At 36.3% G+C, this 22417-nt stretch overlaps 1 protein-coding gene across 1 annotated transcript in view; it reads right to left on the bottom strand.

The window, feature by feature from the left end:
• Positions 1–2841: 2841 nt before the first annotated feature.
• Positions 2842–22417, bottom strand: part of Gucy1a2 (guanylate cyclase 1 soluble subunit alpha 2) — a 358773-nt gene continuing 339197 nt past the window's right edge. Inside the window, exon 8 of the mRNA XM_004626131.3 lies at positions 2842–7498. Coding sequence (XP_004626188.1) covers positions 7291–7498 — 208 coding nt within the window. The 3' untranslated portion in view covers positions 2842–7290. The remainder of the gene's footprint in view (positions 7499–22417) is intronic.

Here is a 22417-nt window from a genome sequence, read left to right as displayed (position 1 = left end):
GATAAATTTAGAGTAATTTAGCAGATTCAAATTAAGTCTACTTTATGACTTATTAAGACTCAAATGTGTACTTGTTAAAGATTTAAGAATCCACCGAAGTCAAAAAGTATAATGTCAAAACTTTTTCAGTAAATCCACAATTCTGTTTGATTTTGATTTTCCAGTTGTGGGCGGGAAGATATTAGGTTTTGATCCCCAAAATTACAAAGTAAAGGTCAAGTATAAGCAAACCTGCCATCACTGCAGTTATGCCCATGATCAGAGGAGAGTTTAACTAGCTAGGCAGCAGCAGGATCTGCACTTACTCGGGAAGGTACACAAGTTTATAAGTAATAATCTAATGTTTAGATATCACATAATGTAACATAAATTTGCTGTTCACTTTTCATTGTAATCCTAATACATTATTCTAAACTATGGGTACATGTATTAATAGGTATTACTGACAATGCCACATTCCATTAAAAGATACTTTAAGATGACTAAAACATGAAATATCTAATCTGATGTTTTTAAAATTTAGTGATTAACCAGTTTTAAACATTTTAAAATTATAGTAGAGATGATTTTCAGCCAATCAGATTCTTAAATCAAAACATTATTATACTTACTACACACTTGTTCAGGTGTCGGGGAAGATAATCTCATCGAGCTCTTTTTGTCCTTAACCTTTCAAGTCCTTATCAAACCAACATCTGCAATAATGCGTACCTAAATGTGTTTCTATTTTTGCATCACCGACGTTCTCTATCAATTCTTCCAACCTACTCATCCATTCATCCTTAACTTGCTCTTTACTGTCATCCAAAAATCTGAAGAGGCAACATCACAAATCAAAGTTGAGAGAAACAAAATATATGATGCAAGGTATTTTTAAATGATACACCAAAAATAATGTGATATATTAATTGCTTTGCAGCATGTTTGCAAATGCATAACTTCTGAGATAGACTGAGCATGTCACTGGCTCAAATATTTTCTCTCCATCATCACTTGCTGCCCATTTTGCTACAAAATGCGTCTTTATCAGGTTTAACACTAGCTACATTATTGCTTTTATAAACCATGTCTTTATTTTCCCACAGGTTCCACGTAACGCAGAGAAGGGCACATTCTCTGTGGCATCACCCTCATGGCTTAAGTTATTGCTTGAAATGTTGTTACAAGGTATTGCTAGGAAGTCACTTTTAGATGAATGCACAATTCCATGGGAAAAATAGAGACTTGCATTAAGTTAGTGTCTTATCACCATAGAAAGAGTAAAGCACTCGGAAGGCTGTCCCTTCCTCATGTTCCTGTTGGCTAAACTTCATAATGTATGTCGCAGTGGTGAGGATCAGCGAAGGTGATGTTCTGCATAGCTCTGGCAGTAGCTAAGAAGATGGTACCCCAGCTAGTATGCCTAATAGCCCTCTAGTGAGCAATATTCAACCCTCATGCTTAGCAGTGTTGATTTCTGTCTACAATAAGTTTGAAGCAGGCTTACAAATGCAAAACTAAAACTAAAATTCATGGGAGAGACAGTGGCACAAACCTCAGACAATCTTTAACTCTAAAAATAACTATGCGTGAATTATATTGCTATCTTAGTAAGCTTTATTTATGTCTGACAGTTGAGATTATTTGCACACTTTTCAATAACCCCCAAATCTGGCTGGCTGGTAGCATTCCCTGGGGTGGTTTTCTAAATGCAGATTCGTAGGTTCTATCTGAGACCTATTGAATCCAGATCTCTGAAAGTAAAGCCTAGTAACCTACATTCTTAAAACTCCCTAGGCAATTCTTATGAAGGCTTCCAGATACTTCCAGGCAGATCAGTTGAACCACTGAAGAAGGTCATTTTTAGTAAGGCTGTAATAACTATGCAGTGCTTAATGAAGCCATGACCTGGTCACAATATTTTAGAATAAAAGACACAAACTTATCTACAACCCTCAAGTCCTACCCCAAACTTTAGTCATTGTAATTGTGTAACATCTACATTTAATAAACACATATGAACTAAGAATATGCATGTGTACATATGACCTTAGTTGTGATACTCCCTGTATTATAAATCTATTGATGACATGTTTAAATGACAAGACAGAGCCCAAGCAAGAAACAAAAAGTGTACAGGACAGTAATACTTAGGCTCCAATTGTTTGAACCAAGTGTAAGGAAGGAATTTTGCACACTATCTCCACATTCTCTGAAAAAGATTATAATAATCTGTGTGTAATATCAGTGTCTGTTGTTTATTCACCACTGAGAGAATCCCAAAATCAAGTCCATAGTTGGGGTTAACTTACCCATTTAAGAATAAATTTTATTCTGCTGGGTTAACTCGATTCACATACATATTAAATTGTCTGTGAGTTAAGTAGAGTCATATGAAGAAACACCTATCAATCTATTAAGAATGGCCATTTTAAGCTTTAATAATTCATTGTCATTTTCATCTGGAGTTTGGGATTTTCTCCAGCAAGTTATGCTTATAGATGTCTCTGAAAGGACATGATTTTTGTATTTGGAATTCTACAATTAATAGTAGAATTAACTAAGTTACGAGATAGGGATTGGTTCTTGTACTTGAATATCTAAGTTTCTGTTGGATAAAGTCATCTAGTATCATTCAAAGATATTTAGTGTCATATATAATCAACTCCAAAGTAAAATTCAGAGAAGTTTCATAAAGTGCTTGGATTCAGACTATATATATTTAATGTATTTGGTTGTTGCAGGGTCTCACTATGCAGCTTGGACTTGTGGTGATCCTCTTGCTTTCAGTCTAGTCTCCCAAGAGCTGGAATTACAGGCATGTGTCACTACGCCTTGGGGATGGCACAGCTCGTGGTGCCCGGGATCAAACTGTGGTCCCTGGGCTTGCCTAAGCTTGCCTAAACAGCTGAGCTAACTTGCCGGCCCCTCAGACTGTGTTTTGAAGAAAGAATAGAGGGAGAAGCTGCAGATATACTCAATGCCCCAGCAAATCAGACAAAAGTAAAGTACTATAATTCAGTCCTGGAGCTGTGTGGCTTCACCTGCCTGCCTCAGGCCCCAGTAACTCTTTCTGCCGCCACCTTGACTTCAAAAGTAGGGAAAGAATCAAGCTTGATATGGCCAGGCTAATGCAATGGGACTGTGTTGAGTGACTGCATGCAGTTAGAGAAGGTCAGAGCTGGGTAACTCTTGCTCAGAATGCATAGCAAGACAGAAACCTATATGCCTTACTCACCGCAGCACATGCTTTCCAACAAGTTAGAAACCAAAGGAGCTTCAACAGACATATTTAATGATGGCCATGATCTTGAGCTCCTTCTTGATATTGTAAAACTTCAGTCCCATGATTTTGATCATCAGCGCTAGAGTGCTATAGAAAACACAAAGCCTGGTGGTTTTCCAAATTCCTTGTGGCTTTGTCCTTCATATCATATGAATTTGTTCTTGCTTTATTGGTGGAATTTTTTGTAGAAATTGCCAAATATAAAAGGTTGCTGTACTTGTGAATGAGACTTTAGGTTGTTATTGTTCTATTGTGCTGTGTTCTTCCGGGGGGGGGGTGGAATTTCTATAATAAAGTGTTTCCTAATTTCATTGTCACTGGGCAAGAGGAAGAAGTGTGAGGCTATGAGAATTAATCTTTGAAGTGCTGGTTCCAGCAATGCCTTCTAAAACCTGAGGCACTAGTGTCTGACTCAGAGCCACGAGAGGTCACAGCTCATTGGATTCCAAATGTCACCATGAACTAAAAGAGAAACTCTTTAACTCTTTTAGCCCACTGCTTTAGAGTGGGATAAACCCACTATATTAATTAATATTACTTGGTTTCTTGGGGGATATTCTTCAAGTTCTTTTCAATGTGCCATGCCAAACGGCATGATATTCCTCATAATTTCTAAGTAAATGAGAATACTGTACAGGTATTAGCAAAATACGATATAAATTCTGGCACACTTTGCAGTTTCTAGGCGAAGAGAAAATACTTTAAAATATAACAGGAAAGATGAACAGAGAGGCAGATCTCAGGTGGTTACGTCAAGGACACCTAGAAGCTTTATCTTCTCCACCTTTATAATAGTCAGCCAACACATCCAATTAATGTTGCTGAGGCACAGTATTTTTTAAACCATGGCCACTATTATGTTTATTATATTTTACAAAGCAGATATTGTACGTAAGTCTTAAGTAAATATTTGAGGATTCTGATATTGTTATATTATTGATTTATTTGCAGATGAAGGCATTCTCATCAGTAAAATCATCATGACACCAGCAGTACGAGTGTCTAGTTATAAAGTTACTTCTCCAAATTAGCTTTGTGAAAGGGTACTAAAGGAGGGCAGTGATTGGTACCCGATTACAGTGTAAAGTGCTTCTTTCAGAATGGGTTAGACCCATTATATGTATTAATTAATATCTCTTGGTTTCTAGGGGGATATTACTCAAGTTCCTTGCATCCTGCCATACTAAAATGCACGGTACTTCTAGTAATTCCTAAGCAAATGAGAATACTTTACAAGTTATAGTCAAATAAAATATAAATTCCAGCACATTTTACAGACACAGTTTCTAGGCTAAGAAATATATACTGTATCATGTAGGATGCAGCTAGAATGAACAGACATATTATAGAATATCTTATAAACACACGTAGTAACTGTATGACTATCATGGTCAAATTTAATAGGTTGGCAAAATGATAAAAGATTAGCCCATTGCCTCAGACTAACTTCAAAAATATATAGATTAGATATATTATATGAAATACATAGCTTTCATCCTGTTTGTATTGTATATAGATCTCTGGCATGTGACATTTGTGACAGTGTAAATGGCTACTTTTGTTCTATATGAAACCATATAAACCATTATAGAGTTTGTGATTCTTCTGAAAAGTTGAGTCTACACACAAATTCTTCACTGGAGCCCTACTACTAATTGCCAAATGGTGGAGTGGATTTCCAATGTTTCTTTGAAAAGATAGATAATTCCTATAGATATTTTTAAGTACAGAGAGAGCAACCATATGTTTAGAATAGTTGCTTAAGCAATTTTTCACAGAAAGCAGAGAAATGGATTGGGCGATTCCTGAAAGTCCAGTTCAGCCATATGGTTACAAAACACATTTTCACCAGAATGTCTACTGATTAAATATATCGAAGTGACTCTAAATTACTGCACAGAATAAGAATAAATAGCTGGCATGATGTGGGGTCTATCTACATGCTACTTTGCTGTGAGGAACCCCTCAGAACTTCTCAGGCAACTTTCCAGTACTGCCGTGCGGACCAAGACGCTCCAGCCTTTAACCATCCTGGCTGTAACAGCACCTTGCCCCCCACTGTCTCCTATGAAGGGCAAGTTACTGCAGGGATTTCTTGTGATTAATTGTCCTCATGCGCAGGCCCTGCCTTCAGCCTTCACAGCCTTCTGTACATAACATGGCCTTTGCTCTCTATGGAGTTAAAAGCAGAGAAAGAGCCCAGGAAAGAGCAGGACAGGAGAGGTTAGAAAGCTCAGCAGCTGTGTCTTATATTCTGCATAGGAAGTGCACTGCAATAATGTTCTCTTAACCCATAGGGAGTGAAAAGAGCTCATTTATAAAACTAATGACAACTATAACAAATACTTTGCATATCTATAAATGTTTTCTAGCCACATACTTAAGAGAGCTTGAAAACATTAATTATGCCTCACAAACTACATTGGAAATTGGTTAATATACACTTTAGCTGAGTTATATTATAACCAGATCATAATGCAGCCCAAATCTTTAAATTAAAAAAATTGCATTTAGTAGGCATAAACTACCAAGGAATATACATACTAGAGTAGAAAATGTCTACTCCAAAGATTTTAAGGTAACAATACTTCCGGCTCTTTAACCTTAGCAGAAATTTAGGTTTATATCTGATCCAAAATAAGAAATCTCTGGATGCACTGTGCTTGCAATTTTACTGTGAGCCTGTAACAGTATCTCTCATGCAGGGTTGATTAATTGGAATAAGACTTCAGTACAGCAGAACATGCGATGGAAATCTACCTGAAACTACAGCGATTACAAGTTCAGAAAGTTAGAACTTCTCTAGTGTTCATGGAGGTGATTCACTGAATTTAGAAGCCACATCAAAGTAGAGAAAAACATTTAAGAGAAAAACTCAATGTCATAAAATGCTGGGTAGTCCTTGCTTGGCATTATGCAATAAGAAACAACATTTGTAGCAAAATGTTTGGATACTTTTGTGTCAGTGAGGCCAGTATCTGAGAATTCACTTCTAGGACAGGCAGTCAGCGCATAGGAAGCATCAACTTGGGAAGGGAGAGGGAATTACTAACATGTTACATGGATGGATGTCATTCATTAGAATGCAGTTTAATGTTGAACTAGCTATATTCATAGCTGCTACATTGAGAAGGGTCCAGGGTGAGAAAGCATTTTCTTTTGACAGATACATGTTACATGATGGCAAAAAAAAAAAAAAAAAGACCTTTCATTATTCTTAGTTACAAATGTATCTGCAATGAGGAAATTTCATGACCTCTGGACTCCATGCTACTTTAATTAAATCTAAAATGTGTATTTACTAAGTGACATACAACACTTTCTTGGCATCTGAAATCCTTGGCTATATGTATTCCTGGTCCAAGCACTAATCTATCTAAACAAGTGAAACTATATTAGATTAGTAGGTTAGCATTACATAATGTACTAACAATGCAGTAGCAGATTCTGAAAATCTAATAGTGGTGTGTGAAATGTAATTACGTAGAAGAAGAGATTATATATAAAAATAGGTAATATCCCTAAAATATTTTGCTGAGTTACAATTCTTCCCGCTGGGAAGTTTACCACACTGCCATGATATATGTATGAAATGTCTGTTCAGAAAAAGAAAATTAGAAAATATTCCTCATCTACCAATTCACTAAATGTAGGAATATATACTTGAAACTGGCTCTCAAAACTGATAGAAATACACAGGGAAAGATAACTGGGTGGGTGAAACACAAGAAACAGGAGCCTATTGGTTTGTTTTAAAAGGGGATCCATATCTGAATGAGTGAATATATATATTAGGATATATATATCCTAAACACTCATATAGATAGATCTTACATCCCTCCCACCTTCCACCTTCTATGGACAGTAGTCACACGAATTTTCTAGGATTATTGCCTGGCATAACAGAAATTCCACTGCTCATTCTCAAAGAAGCATTGCAAGAGGAGCTATTCTTTCCATCCTCCTATGGTGTGACCCATGGTCTGGGTTTGTGCTTTTTTGGAGGAGTCTTTGATCCGCAGGTCTCAGAGGCTCGTCTCCCGGAGGAACATGGTGCCGATGTTGTAGGAAACCTTTTTTATTCTTGATGAAGAAAGAGAAGGCTTCGGCTGCTTTGGACCAGTTCTTACCTCCAGGAAATAGCAGATCCCGGGGATTTCTTTTGGAAAGTTGTCTGGAAGTTCTTCACGGGACCGAGGAATGAATGTGAAGCTTTCTTCTCGTTTTAATAATCTAAGGAGAAAATGTAGACGATGTGAATGAAATAGCAGGGGAAACGTGAATCAGTGGACAGAAATTCTAGAGGCTTGGGAACCTGATCCAGATCTGTCGTCATACTATGCTCATCCCTATTACCTCGAATAGATGTGACTCTAAATATGAGGAAAGGTTTCAATATGGAACAAGTTCCTTCCTTGTTACAGTAATAGGAAAAAAAAAAAAAAACCACAAAGCTGCTCATGGTGCTGCTTAAGTGTGTTTGCCTTCTAAACAGTACTCCTTGACAAATATGTTTCAAATTTGATCTTTTCCCAAACACAGTGTTAAGAAAACTGCATAAGGCAAGATTCAAATAGGTAGGATTTTTCCTGTTTTGAGAACCTTTTGTATCTTTGTATCTTTTGTATTTTGTAGAATCTCAATAAGTTTTAAATATGCATCCCCCTTGTCAAACACATAGATCAAATGCTGAACTTTGTAGAACATTTCAGGACTTCAAGTGTTTGTGCTGATTACTGATTTCTCACAATGCAATACCTGTTTTCCAAATTCATTAGCATTTATTAGTTAAAAGCTTGATTATTCCTTTTCAATCACACTTACAGATTTTTTTCAGAACATACATATGGGAGAAGATTTACTTCTTAAATTTGTCAAGTTCCATGAAAGATTCAACTTGATTCCCATATCTTAAAATGTGGTTGAACAATTCAATTTAATTCAATTCAACATCTTGTTGTGGACCATTTACCTCTCCAGCAAACCTATTAGATACAGGGAATAAAAGAACAGCAATGAAGCACCTCTATAAACAGTGAAAAGGTGGTGCAATATCAAAGTATTATGAAAGAGAATAGAGCACATAAGAAAGCTAGATAACAAGGTAGATTTTCAAAAAACTACAGAAGCCCAGAAGAGGAAAGATGTTTCTGCTAGAAGGATCTTACAGACTTCATGACTGACTAAGATGCCTTTTAAGAACTACATTTATGATGCGGTTTCAGTTACAGGAGAGAACTTTAATAAAGAGCCAACTAAAAGAGAGATGATGGGAAATGGCATGATAGATCTTTTGCAAAAAAGAAAAAGACCAAGAAATGGAGTAAGGAAAGAGGAGAGAGAGAAAAGAATTAATTTTTAATTAATTTTATTGAGAAACAAATAGCAATGAGACAGTTTCAAAATAGGTTAGTAGGACAGTTACAATAATTAATACATTACATATTGTTGTCTTTATAGTATTCATAGTACAAGATGAAGACATGATATCTCATCTAAACCCTATCAATTTGAAACTTCCTTCTCATTGAACTAAGAGAAAGTAGCTATATATCTATGCTATTTTGTGTGTGTATATATATATATATATTTTCACTACAAAATGTTGAGCTGTAAAAGGCTAAAGTCAACAACCTAACATTGCTAGTCCTGTGGATAACCCACTACTATTATGGACTACTGGACTATATTGGATTACTTTGCTGAATTCATGTACCTTCAATATTTGAATAGCAATAGAATACTCATCTCTGATAAAAGTAAACAAAAAAGGGGACTATAAAAGAAAAGAATTAAAATGTACATTTTTTGAATGTACATGTACCAACTCTATGTGAGGAATATAAACATTATGTACTTAAAACATGTACTAATGAAAATAAAATTTGATAAAAGAAGTGCAGTTAAAATGACCAAGATGGGACTTTTAACTCTAGCTTTTTAAGGAATCACCATACTGTTTCCATAAAAGTTGTACCAGTCTGTACTCCCACCAACAGCAGAGAAGGGTTTCTTTTTCCTCACAGCCTCTTCAGAATTTGTTATTAGTTGATTTATTTATAATAGCCACTCTTTTTGGGATGAGATGGAATCTCAGTTTTGTTTTAGTTTTCATTTTTTGAACGACTAGTGCTGTGGAACATTTTTTCCTGTATTTAATTGCCATTTGTGTTTCTTCCTCTGAGAAGTGTGTATTCATCTCAGATGATCACTTTTGGATTGGGTCTTTGAATTTGGGGGGCCTGAAAAAATATCTTTCTTTCCTTTGCTTTGGTCATCATTCAAAACTGCACATAAGGAATAAACATTTGGGATGAGGGAAAGGAGAAAAGAAAGAAAAAAACAGGAAAGATTAAAAAATCAAGTATTGATATACATAGGATAGTTAAGATGATTGTACTACTAATTTCTATCAATTTTTTTAAGGTTGCATCTTTGTAGTTTCTGTTCTATTACTTTTATTTCTTCTTTCTCTCTTGCATTCCTGTCTTCTGTCTTCTGTACCAGTTTCCCAAAGCTTTCGTGATCCTCTTTTATTTTGCAGCCTGACCTCTAGTCACTTTCTCTTCTCCATCTGTATTTTTTCTTTAACCCATTTTAAATTTTCTCCCAAGGATAAAATTGACATATTAACAATTTAGTTAATGCATATAATTTTCTGGTTAGTTTTAGATTTTGTTATATGACCATAAATCTATGTCATTAGGTTAAAGTCTGCAAAATAATGGTTATCACAGCTTGTGATTTTCTAGGCTGCATTTGATAATGTTTTTAATTGCTGATTGTACCACTTTAGACAAAGTGATATAAGCAGCTATTCCTCCTGGTATACCAAGACTTAGATTGCTGAGAGTTATGGAAAATACTATGGGCCAGTGCCAAAGAAGACAGGACTAGCTAAGTAGACAGAAACTTCTCAGCCCCAATAAGTTTAAGGGGTAGGATCTTGTAACAGAATAAAACCCCAAGTCCAGCTACGCCTGGAAGACACCTCTGAGAAGTAATCATTTCCTAGGGATTATACATTCTAGCAGTAAAGCAACTTACCATAAGTGATCTCCAAGCAACAAACCTGAAATTAAATGTAAAAAAGAAAGAAAAAATGAGAAGACACTTGAAGGAGATGCAAATTCAGATATCCAGTTCACCAAAGAAAATGCAAGGGATAATGGGTTGGAAACATCTGAAAGGCACCCACTTGGCCTTTCTGAATGGATAACAATAAAGCACATGAATGGTGAACTGGAAAAAAAATCATAAATGATTTCTCAAATAACTACAGAGATGGCATTCATTAGACTCTAGACCAGATATAGACAAAAATAAAACAGAAGAACTTTAAAAAATTATAGAAGCTATGAATGTGCAACACAGAAAAAAATGGAATCTGTAAAACAATTTTGAGCAGATTTCCAGGAGGATAAAAATTCCACTGAAAGTATCCACAGCACATAGAGCTAAGGAGAGTCTCAGATCTCAACTTTAGAAGACAGGCTGCGGTTAGTGACTATAGAAAGAAAGAATTTTTAAAATGAATAAGGGACCATGAGAAATCAATATGGTACCTGCTAGATGATGCAAAGAATAATAACATCAGATTAATCTGACTTGATGAAAAAGCAGGAAAAATCCTAAATGGTATAAAAAATATTCAGATGTCATGGAAGAAAACTTCCATGGCAAGGAAAGTAGGGGGCAAAAGGGAAAGGGACCAACAATTTGACATACAGATAAGTAATACATATAGAACTCAAATTAACCATGATGAGTAAAATAAAAGAAAAAGAAACCCTAAATCCAGACATATCATAATCAAGATTTCAGAAATTCAACACAAGAATGGAATATTAAAAGTTGTTAGGGAAAAGGAATACATCATATATAAAGAAAATCCAATCAAAATTACAGCTGACTTCTCAACACAAACCATTAAGTGAAGGAAAGGTTGGACTGAGTATTTCAAGACCTAAATGTAGATAACCCCCAACACAAATTGATTTATCTAGCAAAGTTATCTTTCAAAATTGATTGTGAAATAAGACACTTTGAAAAAGAACATCTGAGGAAATTCATGTATACAAATCTAGTGCTCCTTCTGATGGACTTTTAAGAAGAGATAATTCACCAATCAAAAGAATATTAGCAGAATGGATCAAGAAGCAATAAACAACAATATGCTGCATACAAGAAATATATTTAACTCAAAAAGCAATTCATAGGCTGGAAGTTGAAGTATGTAAAACATTACAGTATGTGACACATCCCATAAAAAAGAAAAGGTAGTTTTTCTGTTGCAGACAAAGTAAATTTCAAGCCAAGACTGACGAAGAGAGGCCAAGAAAGAAACTGCATCCTTCAAAGGGAATAAATGGGAGGATTAGAAATAATCGTAAATATATATGCAACAAATACCAGTGCACAAAACTACATAAAACAAATATTAATGCATCTAATAAATCAAATAATCACTATTATAGTTGTACTGGGAGACCTCAAAACATGAAATATACAGATCAACAAGACAAAAAAAAAAAAACAATGAAATATAAGAATTGAGTCAAAGTTTTGAACAGATGGACTCAGTACATGTCTACATAGTGCTACATCCCATAGCATAATACACATTATTCTCACAACATAAAAGAACAGTAAATAAAACAGTATTTTATCTATTGATCAATGAAATCAAAGACATAATTTTAAAAAACTATCAACAAAGAAAATCCCAGGCCCTGATGGATTCATGGCTGAATTCTACAAGAAATTTACAGAAACTCTAATATCACTACCTCTCAAACTCTTTAATGAAATTGAAAGGAAAGCAACACTCCCAAATGCATTTCTGGAAGCAAGTATTGCCCTGATACCAAAACCAGAGAAGAACCTAACAAAGAAAGAGATTTATAGCCGAACCTCCCTAATGAACATAGATGCAAAAATCCTCAATAAGATACTTGCAAAAAGAATGCAGCAAATCATCAAAAAGATTATACATCATCCACGGCCAAGTGGGATTCATGCCAAGGATGCAGGCATGACTCAATATATGCAAATCAATAAATGTAAAAGACCCTCTCAACAGAGTCAAGGGGGAAAACAGAGAAAACAACAGTACTTTGAAAAAGGAGTTTGAAGAGGATATCATAACATGGAAAGATCCCTTACCCTTGGGTAGGAAAAACCAATATACTGTAAATAGCCATATTTCTAAAACTGCTATACAGATTTAACACACTCTAAATCAAAATTCAAAAAATGTTCAAAGTCACTGGTCATTTGAGAGATGCAAATTAAAACAACACTGTGTTTCTATCTCACCCTACAAAGAATAGCTATTATCAAGAAATGAACCAGGGTCTGGGGGGATAGCTCAGTAGAATTTGCGCTTGCCTGGCAAGTACAAGGGCCTGAGTTCAATCCCTGGTTCCAAAAAAAAAAAAAAGAAGAAGAATGACAGAAATTAATCAAAAATAAATACTGGTGGGGCTGTGGGGAAAATGAACCTTTCTTCACTGTTGATGGGAGTGCAGACTGATATAGCTGCTATGGAAATCAGCATGGAGATTTATTAAAAATGTAGAACTAGAGGTTCTATCCAACCTACCTATTCTCTTTTTTGTATCTTCCTGAAAGAATTGAAAGAATCATATCACAATGATATATGCAAACCTATGGTTACAGCAGCATAGTTTATAATAGCCAAATCTTGTAAACAACCTAAGTGCCCATCATCTAGTGAGTGGAAAAGATTGGGTATTTTTATATAATGGAGTACTACTCTGTTATAAACAAAGATAAACTTGAGAAATTTCTAAGCAAATGTATATACTTTGAGGCCATACTCTATTTTTTGTTTTGTTTTGTTCTGTCCTAAACCGGGATTGAACTCAGGCCCTTGTGCTTGGCAGGCAAGAGGTCATACTCTTAAGTGAAATAAACTGGACACGTAAATGTAAATACCAGGTCATTTCTCTAGTGCAAAAGTGTACGTAAGCACCCAAATGCAAAATAGGTTTCATGAAATCGGGAGAAAATGTTCCATTGGGGAGGGGAACAAAGGAAAGGGAAGGGGAAAAGGAAAGAAAGAAACAGTTTTAAAAAGATAAAAGAATGAAAACATGGAAACAAAACTTTTATAAAGGGAGAGGAGTAGGAGTTGAAGGGAGGGCCGGGGAATGGGGCAAATCAAGTTTATATCACGTACAGGTATGAATTCTCTATGATGAACATGAGAATTATATATGTATCTAATATGTACCAATGATATGTGATTTAAAAAATAAAAATGAACCAAGATGGCATATGCACATGTAACAATTCCCCAGGATGAATGCAATGATTACATATCACAAACATGTACTAAGAAATAAAAACTTTAAGAAGTCCAGAATTTCACCAATTGAGTAAGGAGAACATAATCGTGAAAGGGTTAGGAAGAAAAGCACTGTGAACTGGATCAACTAGTTTCCAACCATTTGCTTGAGAGTGTTTTCAACAGAGTGAGACAGAAGTGCGTGTTAAATCTGAAGCAGGCAGCTAGGATCAAGGTTTGAAGTCCTAAACTAAAAGTTGTGGCTTTACTTGGAAGAGTGTAAAGCAAAAGCAATCATTTTTCCTAATAACAGCTCATCCTCTGTTACAGTTTTGTCTGGCTGTCCCCCTAAAGCCTCATGTAAATTATGGGGCAGACAGCTGGAGGAGGGGCGGGGCCGGAGAGGCGCTGAGGTTAAACTGACAGCCTCTGCCCCCCTGCTCCCTCCCTGCGCCAGGCCTGGGGGGGCCACTCTTGGAGGTATGGAGCGGATCATCCTGGACACGGCGGTGCCCCAGCCTCAGTGTCTCGAGGTCTTGCTAGTAATTCAGGTTACTTTAAACTATGAAACCTCCAGTAACTGTGAACAAAATAAACCGTTCCTTCCCTAAGCTTGACTGTCGGATATTTGTCCCAGCGATGAGAGAAGAGGCGTCCTCCTAAGTCGGGTCAAGATGAACATAAACTCTGCTGGAAAACACATGAGCAAGAGGAGGCACTGTGGAAGCGAGCACAGGGCGCAGGACTGTGAACGTGTGCTTTACAAGAACGTGATCAGCGTCTCTCCACTAGGAAGAGAAAACCCTTCTCAAAACTTCATAATGGGCAGAAAGTATCTTTAAGCGACAACTGGCAATACCAATAGTTGTTATAACGTGAGCCGCGTAGCTAACTTTATGAACCAGACTTGAAGTCTGCTCTTTAAAGCATAAAGGTATGGCTCAAATTGACTATTCCTTAAAAATATTCTAAATGAATAAGAGATATCAAGAATCAAGCCTATTATAACATTTTTAAATTCTCACAGGACATTTATCCCATTTTATTCAGAAAACTTTATGTAAATGCTAAAAATGCTCTTTTCTGCTCATTTCAATGGAGAAGGAAAGCAAATTCAGAATAACAATGCTTTGCCCAAGAAAACATCAGGACAGTAATGACAGTGGAACTGGAAATTAAATCTGTGAATCAATAAATAGTAACACTGAAACTAAGTTCCACATGGAAAAAGCAAGTAAATGGAGACACACAGGCTGGGTAAATACGACAAAGTGTAAATCACCAGCACTGTTTTTTTCCTTTTTCATTTTCACAGATGTTATTTTTTTTTACACAACACATAGTCATTTCAAAAATAAGCTGCAAAATATCACTGAAAATAATTTAATTTAGCAGTGAGTTCTATAGCGGTTTTGCTAAGGGCAGTATGTGAATGTCCGTTAATGATGAAAATCAGCGTGGTGTTGTGATGCGCTAGCCTAGCCCTCTGAATGCAGTAAAGCGAGGGTGCATACAATACACTAAGATAATTATGAATACAAGAAATACTCATAGAAACAAATCAGTCATGCATAGCATTATATGGTGTAACATATGATAAAACCCCCATCCCCTAAAAAAGAAATACTGTAGAACACAAATGTAATGTACAGACTCAGGAACCAGAGCAGTAAAGTTTATTACACCAATTATGAAACAGTCATGAACTCTGTCTTTGCAGAAAGCTTCTTGAAAGCCACAAATCAACAATTAGAACTCCATGTGAACTACGCTTCTTTTTTAAGCCCTAAAATTTATCTCATTTGCAGCTTGTTTGTTTCACTGTGGTCTTTATGTTTTGGCATAATTGGTATTTTCTGAGAATTAAAAATAAAATTGGGGTTACATTTATAAATGTACTACACTTATAAATGACTGAGAAGGTACCAGCTGTTTACAACACAAGTGGTTTTAAATAATTCACCACACTTTTTCTGGGAGGAAACTCTTCACAGCAAATTAATCCCCTGACATTTTAAATTTAATCTTAGATAGTATGTTAGAAATCATAGAGACAACAGCTTTCATGGGATTACATTTTTCCAAGTAAAGATTTTAATATCAATGAGATAAATACAGTTTTCAATTTCAGTAATAGAAATGAAAGTCTGTAAGGATAAATTGATTCAAACTCCTGAGACCCAGGAGTTATCAATCTTTGTATAAATGAACACTGAAGTGTGACATTCAGATGACTTCCCATAGGACAATTGGAATGACTTTTTTAAGTCCAAGTCCCTGGACTGGTTTTAAAGCTCTACTTCATAATCCATTTCTTCAGGACCTCAGAACTGTGAGATGGATGCTTAGACTTTGCATAAATGTAAATTAAACTCCCTCTACAATCTCTGCCTGGTTGATATACATTGTGGGAGTTTCAATAATATATGTAAGATGCATCTGGAAGTGGCCCAAATTCTCCCTGACCTGCTCTTCTCCAGTATGCTCAGTGGGATTTTTTCTACACACTGATTTTCAAACTACAATGACTGCTGTCTTGTACCACCGGATGCCATGTAAGTATGTAAGGACGCTTGAGAGCTTGGGGCCCATGGAGCTGTGCCTCACAGCTGCAAAGATGACACTTAAGCCTGTCTGATTCAGGCCTGATTTGCATGCCCATTCCCCTAATTATACCAAGCTTTGTGCTCTCTCCTACTGATTCCTCTGGACTAGAATTTGAAACTTCTATTCAGGTATAATGACCCAAATGTAAAGTATAACATAGTCTCTAGAGCTTAAAAAAAAAGAATGGAATCAGGATACACAATGTCAGGCATACTATTTGTGTATGGTGTTTTCCAAATCAGACTTCAACTGGCATACATAAACCACAGCACAGCCATCTATAATTAGAGGCAAGAATTTGATGTTGTCTATCAATGTACCTTTTCTCTTATTCTATGCATTGACTTAATTATTAATTATGGAGGCTTTCATGACTATTTGCTATTCTCATTTCTCATACTGCTCCAAGATGGCAGAATTAGGAAAAATAACCAATCACGCTATTCTCAAGTAAGACTTGACTCTTGCACTTGGATCACCCAGTTTTCGGGTCAGTGACTGACAGTCAGTCAACATGTTAAGTGTTTTACCTGGGCTAGGTGATAAACCAACGCCTTCCTACCTCTGATTATAATATTTATTCAATGGGAGATGACTCTGAAACAAAAAAGGCATTTTGATTGTTTTGAAAATATCTTTCCAGGGCCGGCCAAATAGCTCAGTGGATTAAAGCACCTGTAAGCAGGTGCAGGGGCCGGGAATTCGATCCCTGGGCCTGCCATGCCAGCCCTCTCCTAGGGCACACTGAGACAGCGATTGACATTGGGCATGGTGGTGCATGCGTGTAATCCTAGCTCTTGGGAGGCTGTAAACAGGCAGATCACTATGAGTCTGATCTAGTAGTAAGACCCTGACCACCCTGTAGACCCTTCCCTAAAATACAGGAAAAAAAAGAAAATATCTTTCCATAAAGTAGTTATTTTTTATTAGTTGAGTTGACCTCATGGACAACCCCCATGAATTAGCCAGTTCCTGATTCTATTAGGGACCAACAGCACATGCAGCCCTCTAACATGAGCACATTGAAGCCATCATGTCCATTTGAAAATTTGTTCATTTCAAGAATTAGAAATATTGGTGTTATATGCAGAGTCTGAGATGGGCGGTCTTAGAATGCTCTCTAAGAGGATAATCCCAAATTTGTTTGATAACTACCTGTCTATTGATCACCAAGGAAGACATTAAACCAAGTGAAAGGGAGTAGAATATCTTGCAGAGCTGAGGGAAACAGAGCATACAAAGATGATGAAGCTTTAAAGACTTTGGAGGGAAAAATTCTTTAGTTCACTCTACTCTTTTTTATTGTAATTTGACATTAAATATTTGTTTAGAAACTATTTTCCCCTCAGTATGGTGGGGAAATTTTAGATTCCATTTTGTTTACTAATCCCACCAGGGCAATCTACCTCCCAGACTCTGTTATCCTCTTCAGCATCTTCTGTCTTACTGTGAGACTTAATGGTCATGTGCCTCAGAGCAACATTTTTCTCATTCCAATGGCTGATAGTGGAATTTTTGATATAGCAATTTATACCCTTCATTTGGGGAAACATGTGGGCCTAACTTCTTTATTTCCTAAATGTTTTACTTTTCAAAGCTTTCTTTTTTTATTAATTTTATTGAGAAAGAAATAGCAACGAGACAGTTTCAAAACAGATTAGTAGGACAGTTTCAATAATTAATACATTACATATTGTTGTCTTCATAGTAGTTATTCATAGGACAAGATGCAGACATGATATCCTGTCCAAACACTATTAATACAAATCTTTCTTCTCATTGAACTAAGAGAGCTGTATATCTATCCTATTTTGTATATACAGATATATATACATATATATATATTTTTTTTCACTACAAAATGGTCCTTCTGCTTAGGCAAATATTGCATTTAGTACAGTAATGCTTCAGTTTTTTTTCTTTTCTTTTTGATTACTTTCCCACATCTATTGTACTTCAGCAAGTTTGCCTTCGTCATTACCTTCCAACACTTATGCAAAACTGTAAAATTTCAGAGATCATACTTGCTTTCCAGTAATTCATTCTTGTTATATGATATTTTTTCATGATGTTGTGTTCTTACTATCTTAAATCTATGAAAATACTAACATTCTTTTATGGAGTTTTCTTTTGTTCTCAGTATTGTCTACTAACTCAACTTTTATTGACTAGTTCTGTTGTTATGATGTTGTTTGCTTGTTTTGTTTCCTTTCTTTCATGCAAAGTATTCTATGAATGATGAAAATATCTTTTTTATTTTAAGTATAAGACATTAAAACATGATTGGAAGTTTTATGTGTGGAAAGATCCTGAAGATATATTGATTTTGACCTGATCATTTCATTAGGGATGGTAAATAACAAAATCTATCCTCCCTTTTGTTTCTTAGAAATAGTTTATCTATTTATTTGAATAGTACATTTTATTTTGGCATATTCATATATGCATCCAACTGAGTCACACTTGGAATATTTTCACTTATCCTCTTGTCCCCCCTTCTCTTTTCTTCCCAAATCACCTTCTTTTCTAACAGTCTTTCTATTTTTATTTCATCTCTTTTTTATATCTGTAGTAATAAAATTTTAATCAGTACAAGACTGTGCAGTAAAAGCCACACTTCCCAGTTTCTGTTGTTGCTCATGTACTCAGTGATGAGTGGGTCCTTACGGTCACATGCACATGACAAAGATCTGAGTGAGAGATGCGGGAAGATTCTCTTTCTCTTGGCTGACTATTAACACAGGCTGTCACTACTGGAGCTCTGTAGGAGTCAGTTCCACTTTCTAGCCTCCTGAGTACCCAAAAAAGGCCCAGTATTGGTTTTTCCACCTACCATCTAATCGTGAGAATCATTCTACAGCCCAGTTTTTAGTTTTCTGATGTTCAAACATGGTGTGGCTGTAGTCATAGCTCCAGAGCTGCACTGTCACCACTCGTGGAGGAGCCTGCCTGACTTGCCAGCTCTGTATTTTATGAAAATGACTTAAAGAAACTCTGGGTAGATCCTGCTCTTTTGTGCCTTCTATTAATTCTATAAGAACATTATTCTCTGCCTTAAATCTCTCTATACTCAAAATAATACCTACAGCAGTTTTTCTGGAATTCCTCTCAGTCCTTTGTTAAACCTTATACAGTAATACGCTAATTAGAATTTTAGAGTGTTTCTGCATGTGAATAGGCTGACTGATTTTTAAATTTAGAGATAATATAGTTGCTTCTAAGTCTTCCCCTTTTCTATAGGAACTGACAATTCAACATTCTTTTTGTTTCAGAACCGAGGATTGAACTCAGGCCCTTGCGCTTGCCAGGCAAGTGCTCATTCTACTGAGCTATCTTCCTGGCCCTAAAATTGAGAAGGATTTTTTTTTTGGCTGGCTCAGGAGGCCTTAAGAGCAGGTATAGTAAGGCATGAGGATCTGGGGATCAATCCACAGTATTCTTCACCTGACTGCATTTGCATAAGAAGGCACTTAAACAACGGAGCTAATCAGCAGGCCCCCAGCATTCTTTTTTGATCTAAAAAATTATACCTCATTCATGTATTTCCATCTTGCTCTCTTCCATCCTTCCCCTGTCAAATTCTCTTCAATTCACACACACACACACACACACACACACACACACATGCACACACACACACACACACGCACGTGCACACACACGATGGAGAAATAAAATTTTCACTTTTATTGCCATTTTACTGTTGTTTCAGAAAATGCTTATTGTAAACATTAAGAAGCTTGAAAAGCTTAGGTATTCAGTCTGGTGGATGCAATTAGAAGTTTCTGTTGCTCCTAACAATTAACATAAATATCCTTTTGCCAAGGAGTACGCTCAGGCTCCATTAAAATGGCATTAGGCATCTTGTCTCCGAGTACTAGAAAAAGATGACAGCTCTAACAAAGGAAAGGAAAGTATCTTGTGTTTTTCTAAGTCCTCTGAAGTTTCTGAGTTTTTCTCTTTTCTCCTTTTTTCCACCTGAGTGGAAGAAAGAAGAAACTCTTCTTTATTTTTGTTTTGTGTTTCACTGCTCCATGACATCACGCAGTTTGGAGATAGGCCAGTGAGGCCGTACTTACTGCCCTCCCTAGGCATCCCACAATCCCTAGAAACTCCTGATTCATCCTCTGGAAAGAGCACCCTTGCCCAAAGAAGGAAAGCTAGACTCTAGCTCTCTGTGGAATGAAACATTAATGAAACTTGCCAGTGGTTAAGTTTATTCAAAGATTACTGACATTCTTAGTTATAGATTTTTGAGACAATATTATGATTGTCAATTTATTTATCCTGAAAGTCTTGTTGGCTGGGGAGATAGCTCAGCAGTATAAGGGCCTGCCTGACAAGCACAAGAACCCAGGTTCGATCCCTGGTACTGCGATGCCATACCAGCCCTGGGACCCCAGGCGTACCGTGCAGTCCACTGAGTCTGTGCATGGTGGCGCATGCCTGTAATCCCAGCTCTGGGGAGGCTGAGACAGGAGGATAACTGAATCTGAGCTGCGTAGCAAGACCCTGTACCAAATAAAATTCTTATTAATAGACAAGTTCTTATAAAGGGAGGGTAGTCCCATGTGCCCACTGAAAATTATAATGCAGAGAGTGTCAGAAGCATCTCTGTGATGCCCTAGTTCATTTCTTTCTTCAGACCCCCCCTGGGTTATGTACTGAAGGCAATGAATGCTTGCTGCACTCCCGTGGCCTGTATGCCTGGTGCTGGCCCACAGCACGCACCCTGCCACGCTCCTATGTGAGTAGCAGGACAGATGCCTCCTAAAATCCTCAACTTAAAGATGCTGAATAGCTAGCAATGAGTCTACATTATTTCTTTTTCTAGGCATTGCCAATTTGCATGTTTAACACCTAAGATCTTCATTTGCACTAAATGCCAAAAAATTTAAAATCTAAGACACTCAAAAATTTTACACATCATCAAACAGAACTTTAAAAAGAGATGACAAGTGAGGCACTAGTGTGAATGCAAACAATGAATGTAAACATTATGCATCATAAACATGGGCCAAGAGTAATAATATGTTCGCATCACAAAAATAAGAGGTGGAGGGAGGGAGGTTGGTAGGAAGGGAGCAAAACTAAGCAAGCTGTGTTTTATACACAGGCCTACTCAACACAATGAATGTAAACTTCTTATACCACAAACACATACTAATATTTTTAAAAATGTGTTAAAAGGATGGGCATGTAGCTCAGTGTGAAGTCTCCACATTCGTTCCCAGTACCATAAAGAAGAGTTCAATCGATTTCTTTATTTACTATCAATAATGTTTTACAGCAAATAACCTTGCAAATTCTCCTAAAATAATGCTTTCTAGAAATGTTAATTTTGTAGAGGGAAACTACATTAAGGTAGTAAATAAGGATAAGATGGGAGACAGACTACAAACACTATAAATCTGATCTCTTACCTTGTAGGGTTTTCCTCCCCATAGAGATGAGGTATGAGTTAATTGCCCTAGATAAGTAATTCAAATTATCTAGTTCCCAGTTTACTTGTGGAAAAGGAAAGATTTTGTTATAAAGTAATTTATTTCAAAGATTATTTACAGTTCTAATTGAGAAGCTTGAGAATTCATATACTGCTCTGATTCTAGAGGGTCATACAAAGCGATGTAATCAAACACATTAGTTTTAGACTTGCAAATGTGAAGCACTCTACAAATCTTCAGGGAAAAGTTGTGTTTATGAATATCACTAACACTGATCACCAGGTGATTTTGGTTTGGTAATGGATGGCTTGAGAATCGCCTCGCGTTAATCAGCACTGGGAAGGAGTTCTGGAGTGCCGTGGAGTTGTCAGATTTCACCGAATGTACAAAGCTCTGACACAAAAGGACAGTAAGATAAAATGCCTGCCAAAAGCCTAACAACAACTAAGACCAGATGATACTCTCCAGATTTAAAATGAGCTTTCCAACCATACTATATTTTGTTAAATATTAAAATGTATTTAAATTTTTATATTCAAAATTCATGATAACTTTTTCTGATGGCAGACTATGTTTGCCAGACTATGTTTGGAGAGATTCACTTAATGTGATAATATAATATACAAATAATCTAATACAGTAAAATATCATTTTTCTATGAAATGATAGTATGCATAAATGAGAAAAACAAGTAGAAATATAAAATGGTACAGCAGTTTCATTACGTGTAAACCTAAAAGTAAAATCTTTAAAGTAGAAATAAAATCCACAGGCATTATTATTATTATT

Source organism: Octodon degus, unplaced genomic scaffold, assembly GCF_000260255.1.
Source record: "Octodon degus isolate 3935 unplaced genomic scaffold, OctDeg1.0 scaffold00012, whole genome shotgun sequence".
Classification (NCBI taxonomy): Eukaryota; Metazoa; Chordata; class Mammalia; order Rodentia; family Octodontidae; genus Octodon; species Octodon degus.
The sequence above is the reverse complement of the archived record's forward strand: the minus strand, read 5'-3'. Positions and strand labels throughout refer to the sequence as shown.